The sequence below is a fragment of the Chenopodium album genome, chromosome 5, assembly GCF_948465745.1.
Source record: "Chenopodium album chromosome 5, dcCheAlbu1.1, whole genome shotgun sequence".
In the NCBI taxonomy this organism is placed as follows: Eukaryota; Viridiplantae; Streptophyta; class Magnoliopsida; order Caryophyllales; family Amaranthaceae; genus Chenopodium; species Chenopodium album.
Genome location: NC_137838.1, coordinates 1382579 through 1399002, shown reverse-complemented (window position 1 = coordinate 1399002; position 16424 = coordinate 1382579). Strand labels below are relative to the sequence as shown.

Genomic DNA, 16424 nt, shown 5'->3' with positions numbered 1-16424 from the left:
TCGAAAATAAAAATTGTCGAAATGTTTACCATGATCCCTAATACCCCCGGGGTTCCAATTTGGTGGGTGGAAGCATCTAATTTGCCTTTAAATGACCAATTTACCGGTTTACAATTTGCACCGATTTCATTAACTCAAGCCTATAACTATCATTTATAACAACAAATAATGATGATATAAGGTTCCAAACAGCATTATATGACCCCGAGATATATCCCCTAGAATTTCAAAACTTTTCGATATCGGTCCCGAAACCTCTAAAATTTCTCAAAAAGTGTGGACATTAGCCTTTAATTTTGGAATTTTTTGACTTTTTTTCGACCGGAAATAAAAATTGCCAAAATGTTTACCATGATCACTAATACCCTTCGGGAGTCCAATTGAGTGGGTGGAACCATCTAATTTGCCTTTAAGCGAACAATTTATTGGTTTACAACTTGCACCGATTTCATTAAGTCAAGCCTACCACGAACATTTATAACAACAAATAATGATCATATATGGTTCCAAACGGTATTATATGACCCCGAGATATATCCCCTAGAATTTAAAAACTTTTCGACACCGGTCCCGAAACCTCCAAAATTTCTCAAAAAGTGTGGATATTAGCCTTTAATTTTGGAATTTTTTGACTTTTTGTCGACCGGAAATAAAAATTCCCGATATGTTTACCATGGTCTCTAATACCCTCTGGAAGTCCAATTGAGTGGGTGGAACCATCTAATTTGCCTTTATGCGACCAATTTACTGGTTTACAACTTGCACCAATTTCATTAACTCTAGCCTACCACGAACATTTATAACAACAAATAATGATCATATATGGTTCCAAACGGCATTATATGACCCCGAGATATATCTCCCAGAATTTCAAAACTTTTCGACACCGGGCCTGAAACCTCCAAAATTTCTCAAAAAGTGTGGATATTAGCCTTTAATTTTGGAGTTTTTTGACTTTTTTTCTCCCATAAATAAAAATTGCCGAAATGTTTACCATGGTCCCTAATACCCTCTGGGAGTCCAATTGGGTGGGTGTAACCATCCAATTTGTCTTTAAACGACCAATTTACCGGTTTACAACTTGCATCGATTTCATTAACTCAAGCCGACCACGAACATTTATGACAACATATAATGATTATTTATGGTTCCAAACGACATTATATGACCCCGAGAAGTATCCTCTAAAATCTCTTTTTTTTTTTTACACCGGCCTCCGAAAACTCCAAAATTTCTCAAAAAGTGTGGATATTAAGCCTTTAATTTTGGAATTATTTGACTTTTTTTCGCTCGGAAATAAAAATTGCCGAAATGTTTAGACGAACCAAATTGTATAATTTAAGGGGGAAATCACATGTAGAAAAATGTTTGAATCAATAATGGAAAAGAAAGAAGACATTAGCAGGGCATTACTGTTAACTAAGAGCCTAAGTAAGAACAAGTGGAACAAAAAACAGATGCCAAACTGGTAAATTGCCAATACAATAGTAAAAAGACTGGTAATTTATGCAGAGTAATTTGATATTGTATACATCTTAAAGCAAAGGGGTAACTCTAGTTCACAGAGCTTAATAACTAATCCACCAATATTAGTCTTGCTGTTGGTTTTATAATATACATGATATCAGAAACAGCTGGTCAGAGCAGATTCATTAGCATAAAGTTGGGACGATCAATCTCTCCAGCGATGACCACAGCTTGGATTGCAGCAGACAAAGAACAATGTCATACCTTCCTCTCCTCTAGATGTTGCCTGAACAGTAAGTTCCATTTGAATTGAATTAGAAAATTAACTCGGTTGTCAAGAAAAGAAGAGAAGAAAATTAACTTCAATCAACCACTGAAAGGTTATTCATAGTAAATATTGCTAATCTTAGAACAGCAAGCTGTAATAAATAACTTTAGAAGTATAACAATATAAAACTGAACCTGTTCATTGTCTTACATTTTTTTTTTCAACTAAAGATCTCATGTTCAAAAAAAAAAAGTCTTGTTTTTTTATGCTTACCAAATGTTTTCCTCAAAAAAAAAAAAAAAAAAAAAAAAAAAAATCTAATTCTGCAAAAGCAAGAAATAATCTGATATACTATTTGTAGAAGTGGTGAACCAAGCAAAAATATACCCCCCTCCCTTTTCCATGGTGCCACTGCTCTACCCTGCCCTACCTGACATGGATATCTAAACTATGCAGAGGCAGAATGACCTGATCAGTAAGCGCTTACATGATTTTAACAATATCTCAGAGAATTTTTGCATGATTCTGAATATTGTTGTCTTAATCAGTAAAGATGCAATATGTATCACAAGATCGTAGTGGCAAAGAGAGTTTAGTTGGTAGCAACAACCTAGAAACATAATGTCGTAGCAACTTTTGCAAAATGGCAATCACAAAAGGCTTAGTCATAGCAAATTTTTTTATTAAATTGTTTAGCTCCCCTTTTCCTACTCCCCATCTAGTGCTGAATTTAGATTTTAGAGTGATTATATAAATAAATCACTGCGTTGTGAGTTCCATAGTAAGGTGCTCAAGACAGCAGCCAAATATTTTGTAGGTGAAAGGAGTACACCCACAAACTCATGTGCTTGCAAGGATTATAACCAAAAGTTAAAGTTCACCTGGAAAAATACAGCCTCTCCATGGTTGCATTGAGTACAACGGACTGACTTTGTACGGGGAAGAGTTGGATCTGCAGCTACATCTTGTAAGACCTGAGTACGTTCACCAACAGCATGATGTATCTCATTTCTGTATACGCAGTTGTTATCAGCAACCTCCTACATGAAAGATAAAGATCATAGGTAAGTTAGCAAGCAGAGGCAAGGCTGCTAGGTTCATAATGAATTCAGAGACTTGGCTTCTATTAACAACATTAAGAGTCTTTATGTGATAGACCCGAAATTGGGCCAGCCCATTAAGGATTACCACCGTAGGTCCAAGATGGGTCAAGTTCACAAGTGGGGTCAAGGGCACAAGCAAATCAAATACAACGGTAACCATGAGGAGCAAGCAGCAGAAGTGGAGGAACAGGGAGGGCAGTAGCAATTGTCAAGGAAGCCAAATTGGGAAAGAGACAAGCTTGAAAAGGATGAGAAACCATTTTGTAACCATGGCAAAAGGTTGTTGTTCCCTAAGCCTTGGAAGTCAACTAGTATTAGTTTTAGGTTATGTTAGAGCTTGAGTATAAATTGTATGATAGATAGTAGTAGCCGATTATCCAGAAAATTGTTGAGAGAATTCCTTTGAGAGTTGTAGCCTAAAGCTACTTAAAGATTAATAGCCTAAAGCTATTGTTATCCTGTAACCTTTCAGTTTCCACTATTAATCAAATTACTCAAGCTTACCTTCCTTTAGTGTTAATTAATCTTAATTACATTGTGTGAGAAAACCGGTTCTTGACACTTTACTAATGTTTCATCGTAGTAACACAGACTTGGCTTCTATTAACAACATTACGAGACTTTACTAATGTTCCATTTATATCCACGAGATATTGGATCACCAATACCACTGCTATGCAACATTCCTTCAACACTACCACATTACTCAAATGAAAGGTGTTCCCTTTTCAACCGCCTTTCAACTCCTATAATATGCAAATTGGCCATCTTTATTCATACTATGAAGCACTACTCCATATATTTTCTAGATAATATAAAATACAATCCTCATCTCAAATTCTGGCTAAGTATTGCCGCCATCGATGCAAATTTAAAGTTATAGTACAGCAGAGCAGCTTCCCACATCCAAACCCCTTACTCGTTTCATAATCGAAACCAATTTCATAATGCCAAACTATAAACCCAGTTAATAAGACTATAAGATCAATAATCTTATTGCATAAAAATTTCAGCTTTTATCAATTAATGTAAAACCCAACAATGATTCAAAACTCAATTACTCCATATTACTAATTAATGTAAGACCAATTAAGAATCAAAAAATTCCTGACCATAAAACCCTAATTAAACTTATAACTGCAATTAAGAAAGCTAGCAAACACAAAAAGGCGAGAGAATTGAAAACCTGGTGATCGCAATTTCGGCAAGCGTAAAGGAGAATCTTATGATCTTTGTCCTCCTTTGGGTACAGAATATTGTTGCTGTTCATTCACGCACAAAAATTAACAATAAAAAATCAGAAAAAATAGAAATTTATCACTATTAAAGCAAGAAAATTGTTGAATTAATTGATTAAATTTTTTTTGCAGAAGAAGATGAGAAAGTCACTGACCATTCACGGCAAAACTTCATGGTACTCATCTTGGATAATGTATTAAGCTCGAATTGAGTTAATTGGGGAAATTTTGGAGAAATAGTTTTCGGAAAATCAGATTATCGGAGAAAAAAAAATTGGATGCCCTAATTTTGTGTGCTTCTTACTCTTGTTCTTCAGTCTTGAGTATAGGAGCTGGGGTTTTAGATTTCAGCAGCCTGGAAATTAGTTACGTGTTTTGTTGGGGTTTAACACTTATTAAAACTTAAGGCCCTTAAATAATTACTCCGTAATTCCGTTTATATATCACCTCTGGTTTTTTAGTTGCCATGTTTTGATTTTAAACCCTTTTCAAGCATTTTTTTTTTAAAAAAAAAAATTCGTGTTTTGTGATTTACAAACAATGAAATATATAGTCATGTGAACCTTGTTTACTTTGTCATGATATATATTTTCAAAACATCAACGTTTTAGAATTTTATTTATCGATAATTAAAGATATTAATGGAATAATGATTGAATTTGTGAATTGGCAAACGTGACTAATCTACTAAGAAATGGACGAAGTACTTCTATTTTGGCATGCTTGTTTTCTACCCGTGTGATAACAATTTTTTTTAATGAATAATTAAATTTACACAAACTTTTAAAAAAATCAGGTGTACAATAATTATTGTACATCCATTATAAAGATAACCTAAAATGATTAAAACTTACCCATGAAATGAATAAAAGTTACCCCAATATGCGTTAAAGTAACCAAATTCAAATAAAAATTATTTACACTTTATTAGTAAAGAATCACATTTTAAATGACTGAAAATCAATTATTAGTGATTGAATGTTATTAAATTACCTTTATAAAACTTTTCTTGTTGTTGATAAATTAGCTAAAAGTTACCCTTATACTGCTTGATGTACACTAATATTAGTGTAAACCGAATGTATACAAAAATTTTTGTTAAATTTATAAATCGATCTTAATCAAATGGATAATGAAGCTCCTGTTGTTGGCCTGAAAAATTATAATTATGGAGATTATAGACTCATTGTCACAATTTAATCAATTTGATGCACTAATGAATGAATAGAGCAAAATTTGACCGGATCTAAAAAAAAATATTCAATTCAGATTTCGACTCATATGAACACAATAATTTAGCATGACTCAAGTTTGGAATTAGACCCCTCACAAAAGAAAAATTCGAAAATAGACCCAACCGACTTAACCAAACCCGACCTGCTTTCCCCTACCTCCCCCCCCCCCCCCCCCCAAAAAAAAAAAAAAAAAAAAAAAGGAATCCATAAAGGAATCCTTTCAATCTGTAGAATCAATGTATTCAAAAGCGTTGGGACGCAAGTGAAAGTGTGAAACCCTCATGCACAAGAGATTTAATCAGCAGGATCATGTATTACCAATGGTTGAAATTACAACTTAACATTGCTAAATTGTGAAAACACCAAAATTAAATCTGCTGTAGGTTTCCAAAAATACAAATTAGGATGATTAGAATCATGAACTGGTCAGCAGATACATCAGCATAAAGAGGGGGAAATCAATCTCTCCATTTATGATTACAGGTCGGATTGCAGCAGACAAAGAACAATGTCATACCTTCCTCTCCTCTCAGTGTTTCCTGGATAATTACCCGAAATGAAATGGATTAGAAACATATAGTGAAATTCATCATGGTATAGAGAAAAGCCAGTCCTGGTGGGTTACGAAGTATGACACATAAGAATCTCGTGTCCTAAGTCAAACCTAAATGTCCATAAGCATGAAAGAATTTGAGATATTATCATGGATAAGTGATAGGACTCCTTCCACACTACAATCTGCCAATCCCCCCCTCCTCCCTCCTATATCCAAAAAGAAATAGAAAGAAAAGAGCTAAAAGAACTGACATGATTCTTATAGTGTCTTACAGAAAGACTAGAAAGAAAATTGGCATCTTGATTCAGTAAGATGCAATATGTATCATTATAATCAAGCCACATCACATCATTATACTTCAAAATAGAAATAAAACTCATTCTTGGTACTTTATAAACATCTTTACAGGTGTGTTATGGTTTCAAACCATCTTATATGAGCCTATGACTCACCCCGCACATTCAGTTCATTTTTTGAAAAAGTGTAAAAAATTGGCCAAAAAACGTGTATTATAGCCTTTAATTTTGCCAATTTTTGACTTTTTTTGACCCGAAAACAAAAATTGTCGAGATACTTTCCATAAATCCTAATATACCCCGGGGGTCCATTTGGGTGGTTAAAACCATCCAATATGCCTTTAAACTGTCAATTTACCCGTTTACAACTTGCACAGATTTCATAAACTCGAGGCTACCATGGACATTTATGACAACATATAATGATCATATATGGTTCCAAACGACATTATATGACCTCGGGATGTATCCCCTAATATCTTGAGACTTTTCGACACCGGGTCCCGAAACCTCCGAAATTGGCCAAAAACCGTGTATTGTAGCCTTTAATTTTGCCAATTTTCGACTTTTTTTGACCCGGAAATAAAAATTGCCGAGAAGCTACCTATAGTCCCTAATACCCTCCAGGAGTCCAATTGGGTGGGTGAAATTATCCAATTTGCCTTTAAGCATCCAATTTACTCGTTTTCGTACACGCCTCTTGTATTGGCTATAGGCTTTCACGGGGACTTTATGTAGCCGACTTATGGTCATATATGGGTCCAAACAACGTTATATGACCCCGGGATGCATCCCGTACAATTCCGTTAATTTCTGACACTGGGTCCCGACACCTCCTAAATTGCTTCAATTTCGTGTATTATAGCCTTCAAATTTGGCTAGCCCATGCTCTTTTTTTTTAAAACATTTTTCCCCTTCTATAAATTCCCCCCAACTTAGCACAGCAGTAGAACTTTGCATTTTAGGTAGGAACCAAACCACAATAAGAGGTCAAAATAATAAAATGATCACCATATCATAAGATCCTAGAATTGTAATGATAACTAAGCAATAGATTGTTCAGTGCATCATAAGTTCCATGGTAAGGATGGCCAAAGTAGCAAACAACAATGGTGCTTGGTTATAACAGCTAACAAATCACATGAAACCCTTGCAAAGAGAATAAACAAAATTTGAGGTTCACCTGGTAAAAGACAGCCTCTCCATGATTGCATTGAGTACAACGGACAGACTTGGTCCGGGGAAGAGTTGGATCTTTAGCTACATCTTGTAGGGCCTGAGTACTCTCTCCAGCAGATTGGTGTATCTCCTTTCTGTATACACAAATGTTATCAGCAACACCCTACATGGAAAACAAGGGTCATAACTCATAAGTAAGTAAGCTAATTCCAAAGAAAGGAGTTGGTTACAAATAAGAAAGCATTAGCCATGCTTATGGCATCTCATCCTCCTATCATCAAGCAATAAATAAACAAACAAATCAACATAAGAGCATCCTCCTCCATAGGAAAAAGGTTGACAATCAAGAATAATAGAGAAGGCATGCCAGCTTCTAAATAAAGTGTGGATATACAACACCAATAAAGCATTTTATAAAACTAAGCCAAATGCAATGAATGATTATGCAAGAATAGAAACTCTTGTATCAATTCATTATGAAATCTTTTAGGTTTGTAGTGAATTTAAAGACCGTCTTTCTGGGTTAACATTATAACACATTTTTAACCTTCCATCTTAAAGCAATTAAAGAACATACAGTATATAATAATGAAACAGCAAAATTACACAAGTATAAGATCATAGACACAGAAGAAAAATCTATTTCATTTATAAAATCAAAAGAAAAATCTTGCACACTAAAATTAACCTTGAATTGGTTGAGATGGCTCACTTGAAGCATTATGAGCACATACAGTATATGAAGCACCAAATTTGCACAAGTTCAACATTGTGGTCACATCAGAAAAAATCAATTCCATTTATATCCATCACCCATGAGATGGCAATAACATACTACCACGCAACATTTCATTAACAAGAGAATTTACAGCAAGAAATCTATAGTGAAGGTATTCCCTTCAAAAGCCTTTTTCATGTCCTCTAACAGTGCTGAAAATCAGGTTCAACAAGCAAAGAACAAACCATTTAATTAAGAAAAAGAACACTATTGCAAGCCACACTAATAATAGTGGTAATAGCCTAGCATTAATAAGTGGATTTTGTGAAGTCACCTCACTTACTGAATCCAAGCAGGTTTAAAACAAACCAACCTGCTAATCTGCTATATCCAAACAGGTGAAAACCTTGTTCCAAACGCGCTAATTTCATGCCGGGTTGTAGGATCATGTCATTTGTTGTCAATTAACATAAATTTGTACAAAGATAAACAGGATCATACTAGGAAGCATAAAGAATCTGATATATTTCTAAATTACATACTTTCTATGATAAACTAGAAACTATCCTCTTCTCCATATCCTTATTGAAGTAGTAAGAATGCCATGGCTCATCGATGCCATTTCAAGCAAGAGAAGTACAGATTTCCAAATCCTACATCTAACTTGATTATTCTTTCGAAGGCGAAAATAATGGTATGAACTTCCAATTCATAAAGCTAATCAATATTACTAATACATCAAAATTCCAAAATCCTCTTGCATGCAAAATTGAGCTTTTTATCAAGTTAAGGTAACACTAGTACCCAATTGCATTGCCATTTTTTACATTCAGATGTACAAGAAAATTAAAACAACAAAACCCAAATAAGAAAACCTGATACCTAACCAAGAAAGCTAACAATCAGTTCAAAAAGAGGAGAGAGAAAGTTGGGCGCAACCTCATGGTGGCAGTAGCGGCAAGCGTCTAGCAGAATCTTGTGATCCTTGTCTTCTTTTATGTACAAAATATTGTTGCTGTTACATAACAAACACAATTCAAAAATTAAACAATAACCCACAAATTTCCACTAGAATTCAAGCAAAAGTTTGCAAGAAATTTGTACAAATTGAGGTAAAATTGTTGTATTATTAGCAAATATAAACAATGGGGGTAGAAAAATGATGAATTTTGGTAGATAAAGATGGGATTTTGACGGAAGAAAATGAGAAAAATACTGACCATTTGCTGCAAAATTTCATGGTACTCATCTTGAAAATTGTGGTTGATTGGAAAATTTTGTAGCCCTAATTTTGTGTTTTCTCAGTCTCTCTTCACTACACTCACCAAGTCACTAGCAGCCTGAAGTGAGACAAGTGTGGCAAAAGTGGGGTTTTTAATTTCTATTCGGAATTTAGAACTCAAATTAATATTGTGTCTTGTGTCAAAATAAATAAAAATATGTAATAATGTGAAGCAAGTCCTACTAAATAGAGATGGGAAGCTAAAATATTAGAGTAGCTTGAGGCGTCTTTTATGTAATGTTGTAACTTAATCAAAGTATTGGGAGCGTCTTTTATGTAATGTTGTAACTTAATCAAAATATTGGGAGGGAAAGCTGGGCGGCAAAAATTTTGATCTTTTAGCTAGTAGGCCAATAGGGTTGAGTACTTGAGCGTGATAGTTTCCCTTGAGCGCCAAACCATCAATGATGAATTTCCTCAATAGTGGACTAGCGGGCGGACAATGGCAATGTTGGGACTTGGGAGAAGAGAAGAAAGAGTGAGGATGACAACAATTCCCGGTGAAATTATAGAAGATTAAAAGCCATTTTGGTTTTAGATGTAAAACACTAAGATAAAAAATGATACTCTATTAGAATTATAATCATTAATTGTGTGGTTGAAAGGTTAGATTTAATTTGAATTTTAAATCTACAATATACTGAAATATAATTTAACTATTCAATAATAATGTAATGATCCCGCCAAAAAAATTCTAAAAATGAGCACATCAATCGAACCTAATATTTTGCAAACACTATCATCCTCTAAAGTCGAGTTTTGCAAGAAACAAAGGACATCCAACATAGGAGAGCACCAGAATGCATGTCAATTAGGACACTTAAATGTTTTGGTTCTGAGTACTTCTCCGGCTGTAATCCAAATGCATGTCAATTAGGACACTTAATTGTTTGGTGGTGAGTACTTCTCCGGCTGTAATACAATGATTCACAACAAGTATATTAACAAAACATATTAAACATCTAGGCAAAACCAAGGCGCGAAACTATCACTACATGGCCATCATCTATGTTCATATATATGAGTATCCACAAAATGTTCTACGTACTCTAGCGTTGAACATAAACAACAGCAAACTTAGGGTGCAAAACAATAGCAGAAGCCAATGCTGCTACATCTAGAAAATCCCAGTAAGCATATTAGCAGCAGTAGCAATAGCTGCTCCTGTGATTGCAGACTGCACAACTTGCTCATGCGTTGTATCATCAGTCGTAAGTGCAAGAGTCATGCCTGTTATTGCTCCAGCTACAGCACTGTTTTTCTGTGTGTCCATGAAAGCGAAACAGTTAAGATACGTATTACATTATCTACGGAGTAATAACATAACATGATAACATCCCTCGCCCAACTCCTAGATAAGCTGAGTTGCACATATGTGCAGAAGAGCTACTTGTATTACAAATTTACAAGTACTAGTATATAATTATATTGTGCATTAAGAAGAGCTGCAAATGAAATACTTGGTACTACAATTATATTTCTGATAGGAAGAGCAAATAAGAGTCATGATTACCCAATCGTGATAACCACAAGCCTCATTCAGCCCATAAGTCAGACCAGAAAACACCCCTGCAGCCAACCCTGCACCGATGAAGCGTGTTTGTGAGCCACCAATGTTGTTACAATAAAATGGCTCTAGACCTCATTTACATAAAACCTCGAGTCTATAGAACAGAACCCATTATAGAATACGATATACTCCTAGACCCTAGTACATTCACACTACTGCAGTACTGCACAAACAAATTGGAACTAAATAAACTTACCCCACTGAAAAGACTCTTTGCCTGTACTTTTTACCTGAAAAACATTATAACAATAATGATTTAATCAATCACTTGCTGTAATAAGGTAACCAGTAACGGATATGTTTACACCTAGCACACACATTTCTTTAAGTCGATATATCAGCAAGAATTGTCCATTGATGATAAGGTTATTAGCAAGAAAAAGATCATGAACAAACAGTGTGCTTTGTTAACGAAATAATAACACCACAAGATTAAAGAAGCATTGAAACAATATTAAACAGAAGATTCGAGAGCAATTACCAAAGCCTCAATTGACTTTCTGTTGGTCTCCCCTGCACAAGACGATTAACAACAATGAGTTTGCTTATTACTAGCTATAGAAAGCTGCATTGCATCCGCCACTGTCCACAACTACTTACGATACAGAATATGATTACCTCTAAGATCCGGAAATTTTTTCTTGGCACCGTTACCATCTGTTGAATCAATTCCAACACCTGGTTCACAAGTATTTCGTTAAGTTCGAGTTGAACAAGTACCGAATATAGTCCAATTCATATGTTATATGGTGGCAATTCAAGAAGTTCAGTATCATTACTAGGCCAATTCAATTCAGCTAAGCACTTAAAGCTTTCAACAAGAAAAAGTATGTGCATAGAAATATTACCCTCAACCACAGTAAAATAAGCTTCACGAGATACAGCCTGAAGAGCTCCAATCTATTACATATAAATTTATGATTAGCAGTTTCATCAAAAACAAAGAAACCAAGTTCATACTAATTCATAAGCTCTTAGAAAAAAGATGTACATGCTCTTAGCAACAATAAGTAACATTAACAATTCAACCATTTGTACGTTACCAATACCAATATGTCTAAAATTAGTTGTCACGTAATGTCAACTTATCATAATATTAACAGTAATTTGTTGTTTGACATTTTATTGTAAAATTGACGTTTCAATGTTCGCTCTTAAAAGTAAAAAAGCAAAAACGACCCCAAGCAACTTTTTCATCATCACATAGCAAAGGTCATTTACTGAACAATATTTTTAAATGTTTGACCGTATGAAAAAGCCAAAAGCCAATAAAAGGTCATCTAAGGCCTACATAGCTCAACAACATACAAGCACGGGTAATGGGCAACACCCAAAAGGTCAAAATCATAATGTACACCTGAAAGAAGATACAATAAAATTAACATAGAAATCTACTACTAACAAAAGAACTTTCAATAAGCAAACAGAATAACAACATCGTTCGACAGCATAATACACATCATGCTCTCGGAATATACAATCAATATAACAATCAAATAAAACATACGTACGTACCCCAGCAGCTTTAATAAAGCTATGAGCAATGCGATTAAGAAGAGGATGTCCCAAATCAAAGTAACCTTCTTTCTCAAAGCTTCTCAACTCATCCATAACAGACCTTTTCCCCAAATTATCAATACTACTATTAGCTGGTCTAGTAGTTGCTGTTACTGTTACACTACTCATTTTCTACTTGTTATTTTCTTAAATGTAATTTTTCTTTCTTAAAATTATTTGTTACACCGAATTTTGAAGGAATTGGTTGATGACAAATTCACAAAACTTGTGTGTCGTGTCATGGTCTGCATGTTACGTGGACACGTGTAGGTTGATGAGAAATTGTAGATTCTGTAGTTTACTAGATTGTTATAATACGTGTCAAAACTTAGACAATTTCGTGCCACCTTTCCAATTACCCCGTCAAATTTTGTATTTTTCTTTCATACAATATACTAATTTTGTATTTTTCTTTCATACAATATACTACCTCCGTTACATATTATTTGTAACGATTAGACATTTTTTCTCTATATACTGTATGTTAAATCGTTGCAAATAATGTGTAACCTAGGTAGTATAACGTTCTTGGAGATTAAAGAGTAGGGTTGATATGGTTGAATATGACTATGGAATCTGTTACTTGATTAGCCTTAAATAAACCGTTCTTATTGTAATTGAATATTTTGTAGCTATAAAATTATGAACTGACAAGTCCTTGCATATGAATATGATCTGAAATTAATTACTATTGTTATCGTTTATCTTATACTTATACATATTATACTTTTATGACATTATTGTAATCAAGCCACATCACATCATTATATTTAAAAATTTCATACATTTCAACATAGTAAAACTCACTTTTTATATTTTATAGACATCTTTATAGGTGTCTTATGGTTTCAAATTATTTTATATGACCCCACAAATCACCCCATACATTTAGTATTTTTTTTTTTGAAAAAATGTCAAAAATTGACCCGATATATTATAGCCTTTAATTTAGGACAATTTTTCGCTTTTTGGACTCGGAAAAAAGAATGTCAAGATGCTTCCTATGAATTCTAATTCACCTCGGAATTCCATTTGGATGGATAAAACCGTCCGATATGCCTTTAAACTGTCAATTTACACGTTTACAACTTGCGCCAACTGCATTAACACAATACTACCACAAACATTTATGACAACATTTAATAATCAAACTATATGATTCTAAACGGCATTATATGACCCCGGGATGTATCCCCCAGCATCTTGAGACTTTTCGATACCGGGTCTCGAAGCCTCTGAAATTACTCAAAAAACGTGAATATTACCGAAAAGCTTCCTATAGACCCTAATACCCTCTGAGAGTCCAATTCGGTGGGTGGAACTAGAGCTGTCAAAAGTTGACCCGACCCGAAATACCGACTCAACCCTGATTATTAACGGAACCATCTAAACCCAAAAAAATGGTGACCCAAACCCGACCTGACCCGACCTGAAACCAAACCTAGACCCGAGTTGACCCGAGTATGTGAGACTCGAACCTGAACATGAACTGACCTAGAGATGACCCAACCCCAATGTAACCCGTAAATTATTGACCTGAATCGAACCCGACTTAAACCGAAATTGACCCAAACCCGTTTTAACCCGTCAAAATCCAAATTTTACCCGACTTGTTACTAACCTGACCTTAATTCAACCCAACCCGAATTTATCCCAACCCACTACAAACCCGACCCGAAATCAACCGGACTTGAAATTAAACTAACCCAAATTCAACCCGAATTGTTATTGACCCGACCCAAATTTTACCAGACCTATTACTAACCCTACCAAAAAATTTAATCCGATCTGTTACTAACCTGACTCGAAATCAACACGACTTGTTATTGACCCGACCTAAATTCAACCCAAATTGTTCCTGATCCGATTTCAAATCACCTCAAATGCAATTTAGACAACCTTATTATTGTTGATCAAAGCATTTTGTCTAGGGAGACCAAGTCGGTCCAGGCCAGGAAAAGAAAGGAGCATCATCCTTAAATTTAAGAATTAAATATAGTATATATTTGTTGTATGGTCAAAGGAGATAATTATCTTCCTAAATTATAGACTATAGTTCCCTAGTATATTGCCATATACATTATAGTCAAAGGAAATAATTAGCTTGATAAAATTGATAATTATCTATTTATAGTTAGTTGAACCCGAATATGACCTGACTTGGAAATGACCCATCCTAATTGTAACCTGCAAATTATTGACTTAAACATAACCCAACTAGGATCCGAGAATGACCCAACTAGGAAATGACCCAACCTGATTATAACCCGCAAATTATTGACTTGAAATGAACCCGACTTGAACCTGAGAATGACCCGACTTGAAAAAGACCCGAACTGATTAGAACCAGCAAATTATTGACTTGAACCGAACCCGACTCAAACCCGAGAATGACCCGACCTGATTCTAAACCGCAAATTACTGACTTGAACCGAACCCGTCTCGAACCCGAAAATTACCCTAAACCATTTTAACCCGTGAAAACCCGAATTAAACCCGACCTATTGTTCACCCGACCCGAATGTAACCCGACCAATTATTAACCCGACCCAAACCCGATAAGAAGTATGACCCCACTCAAGCATGACCCAACCCAAACAAGACCCGCATAGGTTATGGGATTAATGCAAAGTGACCTGACCCAAGTTGACCCGACCCACTCTTACCAACCTAAACCCAACCCGTTTACCCGAATTGACAGCTCCACCCGAAAACTACAAAATTTCTCAAAAACGTGGATATTAAACTTCAATTTTGGAATTTTTTTTACTTTTTAACCCGGGAATAACAATTTCCGAAATGTTTACCGTGGCCCCTAATACCCTTCAGGAGTCCAATCGATTGGGTGGAACCATCCAATTCGCCTTTAAACGACCAATTTACCATTTTATAACTTGCACCGATTTCATTAACTCAAGACTAATACGAACATTTATGACAACATATAATGATCATATATGGTTCCAAACAGCATTATATGACCCCGAGAGGTATCCCCTAAATTCTCAATGATGTTCAACACCAGGCCTCGAAACAATCAAAATTTCTCAAAAACGTGGATATTTGCCTTTAATTTTGGAATTTTTTGTCTTTTTTTGGCCTGGATATAAAAATTGCAGAAATGTTTACCATGGTCCCTAATACCCTCTTGGAGTCCAATTGGGTGGGTGGAACAATCCAATTTGGGTAAAACGACCATTTACCGGTAAATACAATTTGCACCGATTTCATTAATTCAAACCTACCACGAACATTTATGACAACAAATAATCATCATATATGGTTCCAAACGACATTATATGGCCCAAAGATGTATTCCCTAGAATTTCAAGACTTTTCGAGACCGGGCCTCGAATACTCCAAAATTTCTCAAAAAGCGTGGATAATAGCCTTCAATTTTTGAATTTTTTGACTTTTTTTCGGCCGCAAATAAAAATTTCCGAAATTTTTATGATGGTCCCTAATACCCTCCGGAAGTACAATTAGGTGGGTGGAACCATCCAATTCGTCTTTAAATGACCAATTTACCGGTTTACAACTTGCACCGATTTCATAACTCAAACCTACCACGAACATTTATGAAAACAAATAATAATGATTACATATGGTTCCAAAGGACATTATATGACTCCGAGATGTATTCCCTTGAATTTCAAGGCTTTTAGACACAGGGCCCTTAAACCTCCAAAATTTCTCAAAAAGCGTAGATAATAAGCCTTCAATTTTTGAATTTTTTTACTTTTTTTCGCCCATAAATAAAAATTGCCGAAATGTTTACCATGGTCTCTAATACCCTGCGGGAGTGCATTTGGGTGGGTGTAACTATCCAATTTGCCTTTAAACGGCCAATTTATTGGTTTACAACTTGCACCGATTTCATTAAATCAAGCCTACCATAAACATTTATGCCAACATATAATGATCATATATGGTTCCAAACGGCATTATATGACCT

General features: G+C 35.0%; 3 protein-coding genes across 3 annotated transcripts; all 3 read right to left on the bottom strand.

The window, feature by feature from the left end:
* Window positions 1-1456: 1456 nt before the first annotated feature.
* On the bottom strand, window positions 1457-4471 carry LOC145631440 (DNA-directed RNA polymerases II, IV and V subunit 9A). Its single transcript, XM_081683512.1, has 4 exons — window positions 4232-4471; window positions 4025-4100; window positions 2617-2775; window positions 1457-1753 (listed from the first exon to the last, which is right to left on the bottom strand). The coding sequence occupies exons 1-4, from the start codon at window positions 4258-4260 to the stop codon at window positions 1673-1675; spliced, it is 345 nt and encodes a 114-aa protein (XP_081539638.1). The 5' UTR covers window positions 4261-4471; the 3' UTR covers window positions 1457-1672.
* Window positions 4472-5600: 1129 nt separating this feature from the next.
* Window positions 5601-9475, bottom strand: LOC145631441 (DNA-directed RNA polymerases II, IV and V subunit 9B-like). The gene is made up of 4 exons (XM_081683513.1): window positions 9281-9475; window positions 9000-9075; window positions 7347-7505; window positions 5601-5850 (listed from the first exon to the last, which is right to left on the bottom strand). The coding sequence occupies exons 1-4, from the start codon at window positions 9307-9309 to the stop codon at window positions 5770-5772; spliced, it is 345 nt and encodes a 114-aa protein (XP_081539639.1). The 5' UTR covers window positions 9310-9475; the 3' UTR covers window positions 5601-5769.
* An 853-nt stretch (window positions 9476-10328) lies between these two features.
* Window positions 10329-12651, bottom strand: LOC145629984 (outer envelope pore protein 16-2, chloroplastic-like). Its single transcript, XM_081682225.1, has 7 exons — window positions 12428-12651; window positions 11761-11812; window positions 11531-11590; window positions 11394-11425; window positions 11109-11142; window positions 10856-10923; window positions 10329-10603 (listed from the first exon to the last, which is right to left on the bottom strand). The coding sequence occupies exons 1-7, from the start codon at window positions 12596-12598 to the stop codon at window positions 10460-10462; spliced, it is 561 nt and encodes a 186-aa protein (XP_081538351.1). The 5' UTR covers window positions 12599-12651; the 3' UTR covers window positions 10329-10459.
* Between the last annotated feature and the right edge of the window lie 3773 nt (window positions 12652-16424).

Coding starts and splice junctions, on each gene's coding strand:
- LOC145631441 (XM_081683513.1), bottom strand. CDS start 9,309: ATGAGTACCATGAAATTTTGCAGCAAATG. Junction 9,076..9,280: donor ATGAAATTTTGCAGCAAATG/GTCAGTATTTTT, acceptor GTTATGTAACAG/CAACAATATTTTGTACATAA. Junction 7,506..8,999: donor GCCGCTACTGCCACCATGAG/GTTGCGCCCAAC, acceptor TTTTCCATGTAG/GGTGTTGCTGATAACATTTG.
- LOC145629984 (XM_081682225.1), bottom strand. CDS start 12,598: ATGAGTAGTGTAACAGTAACAGCAACTACTAGACCAGCTAATAGTAGT. Junction 11,813..12,427: donor GCTTTATTAAAGCTGCTGGG/GTACGTACGTAT, acceptor TATATGTAATAG/ATTGGAGCTCTTCAGGCTGT. Junction 11,426..11,530: donor AAAATTTCCGGATCTTAGAG/GTAATCATATTC, acceptor CGTCTTGTGCAG/GGGAGACCAACAGAAAGTCA.
- LOC145631440 (XM_081683512.1), bottom strand. CDS start 4,260: ATGAGTACCATGAAGTTTTGCCGTGAATG. Junction 4,101..4,231: donor ATGAAGTTTTGCCGTGAATG/GTCAGTGACTTT, acceptor GTGAATGAACAG/CAACAATATTCTGTACCCAA. Junction 1,754..2,616: donor GAGAGGCTGTATTTTTCCAG/GTGAACTTTAAC, acceptor CTTACTGTTCAG/GCAACATCTAGAGGAGAGGA.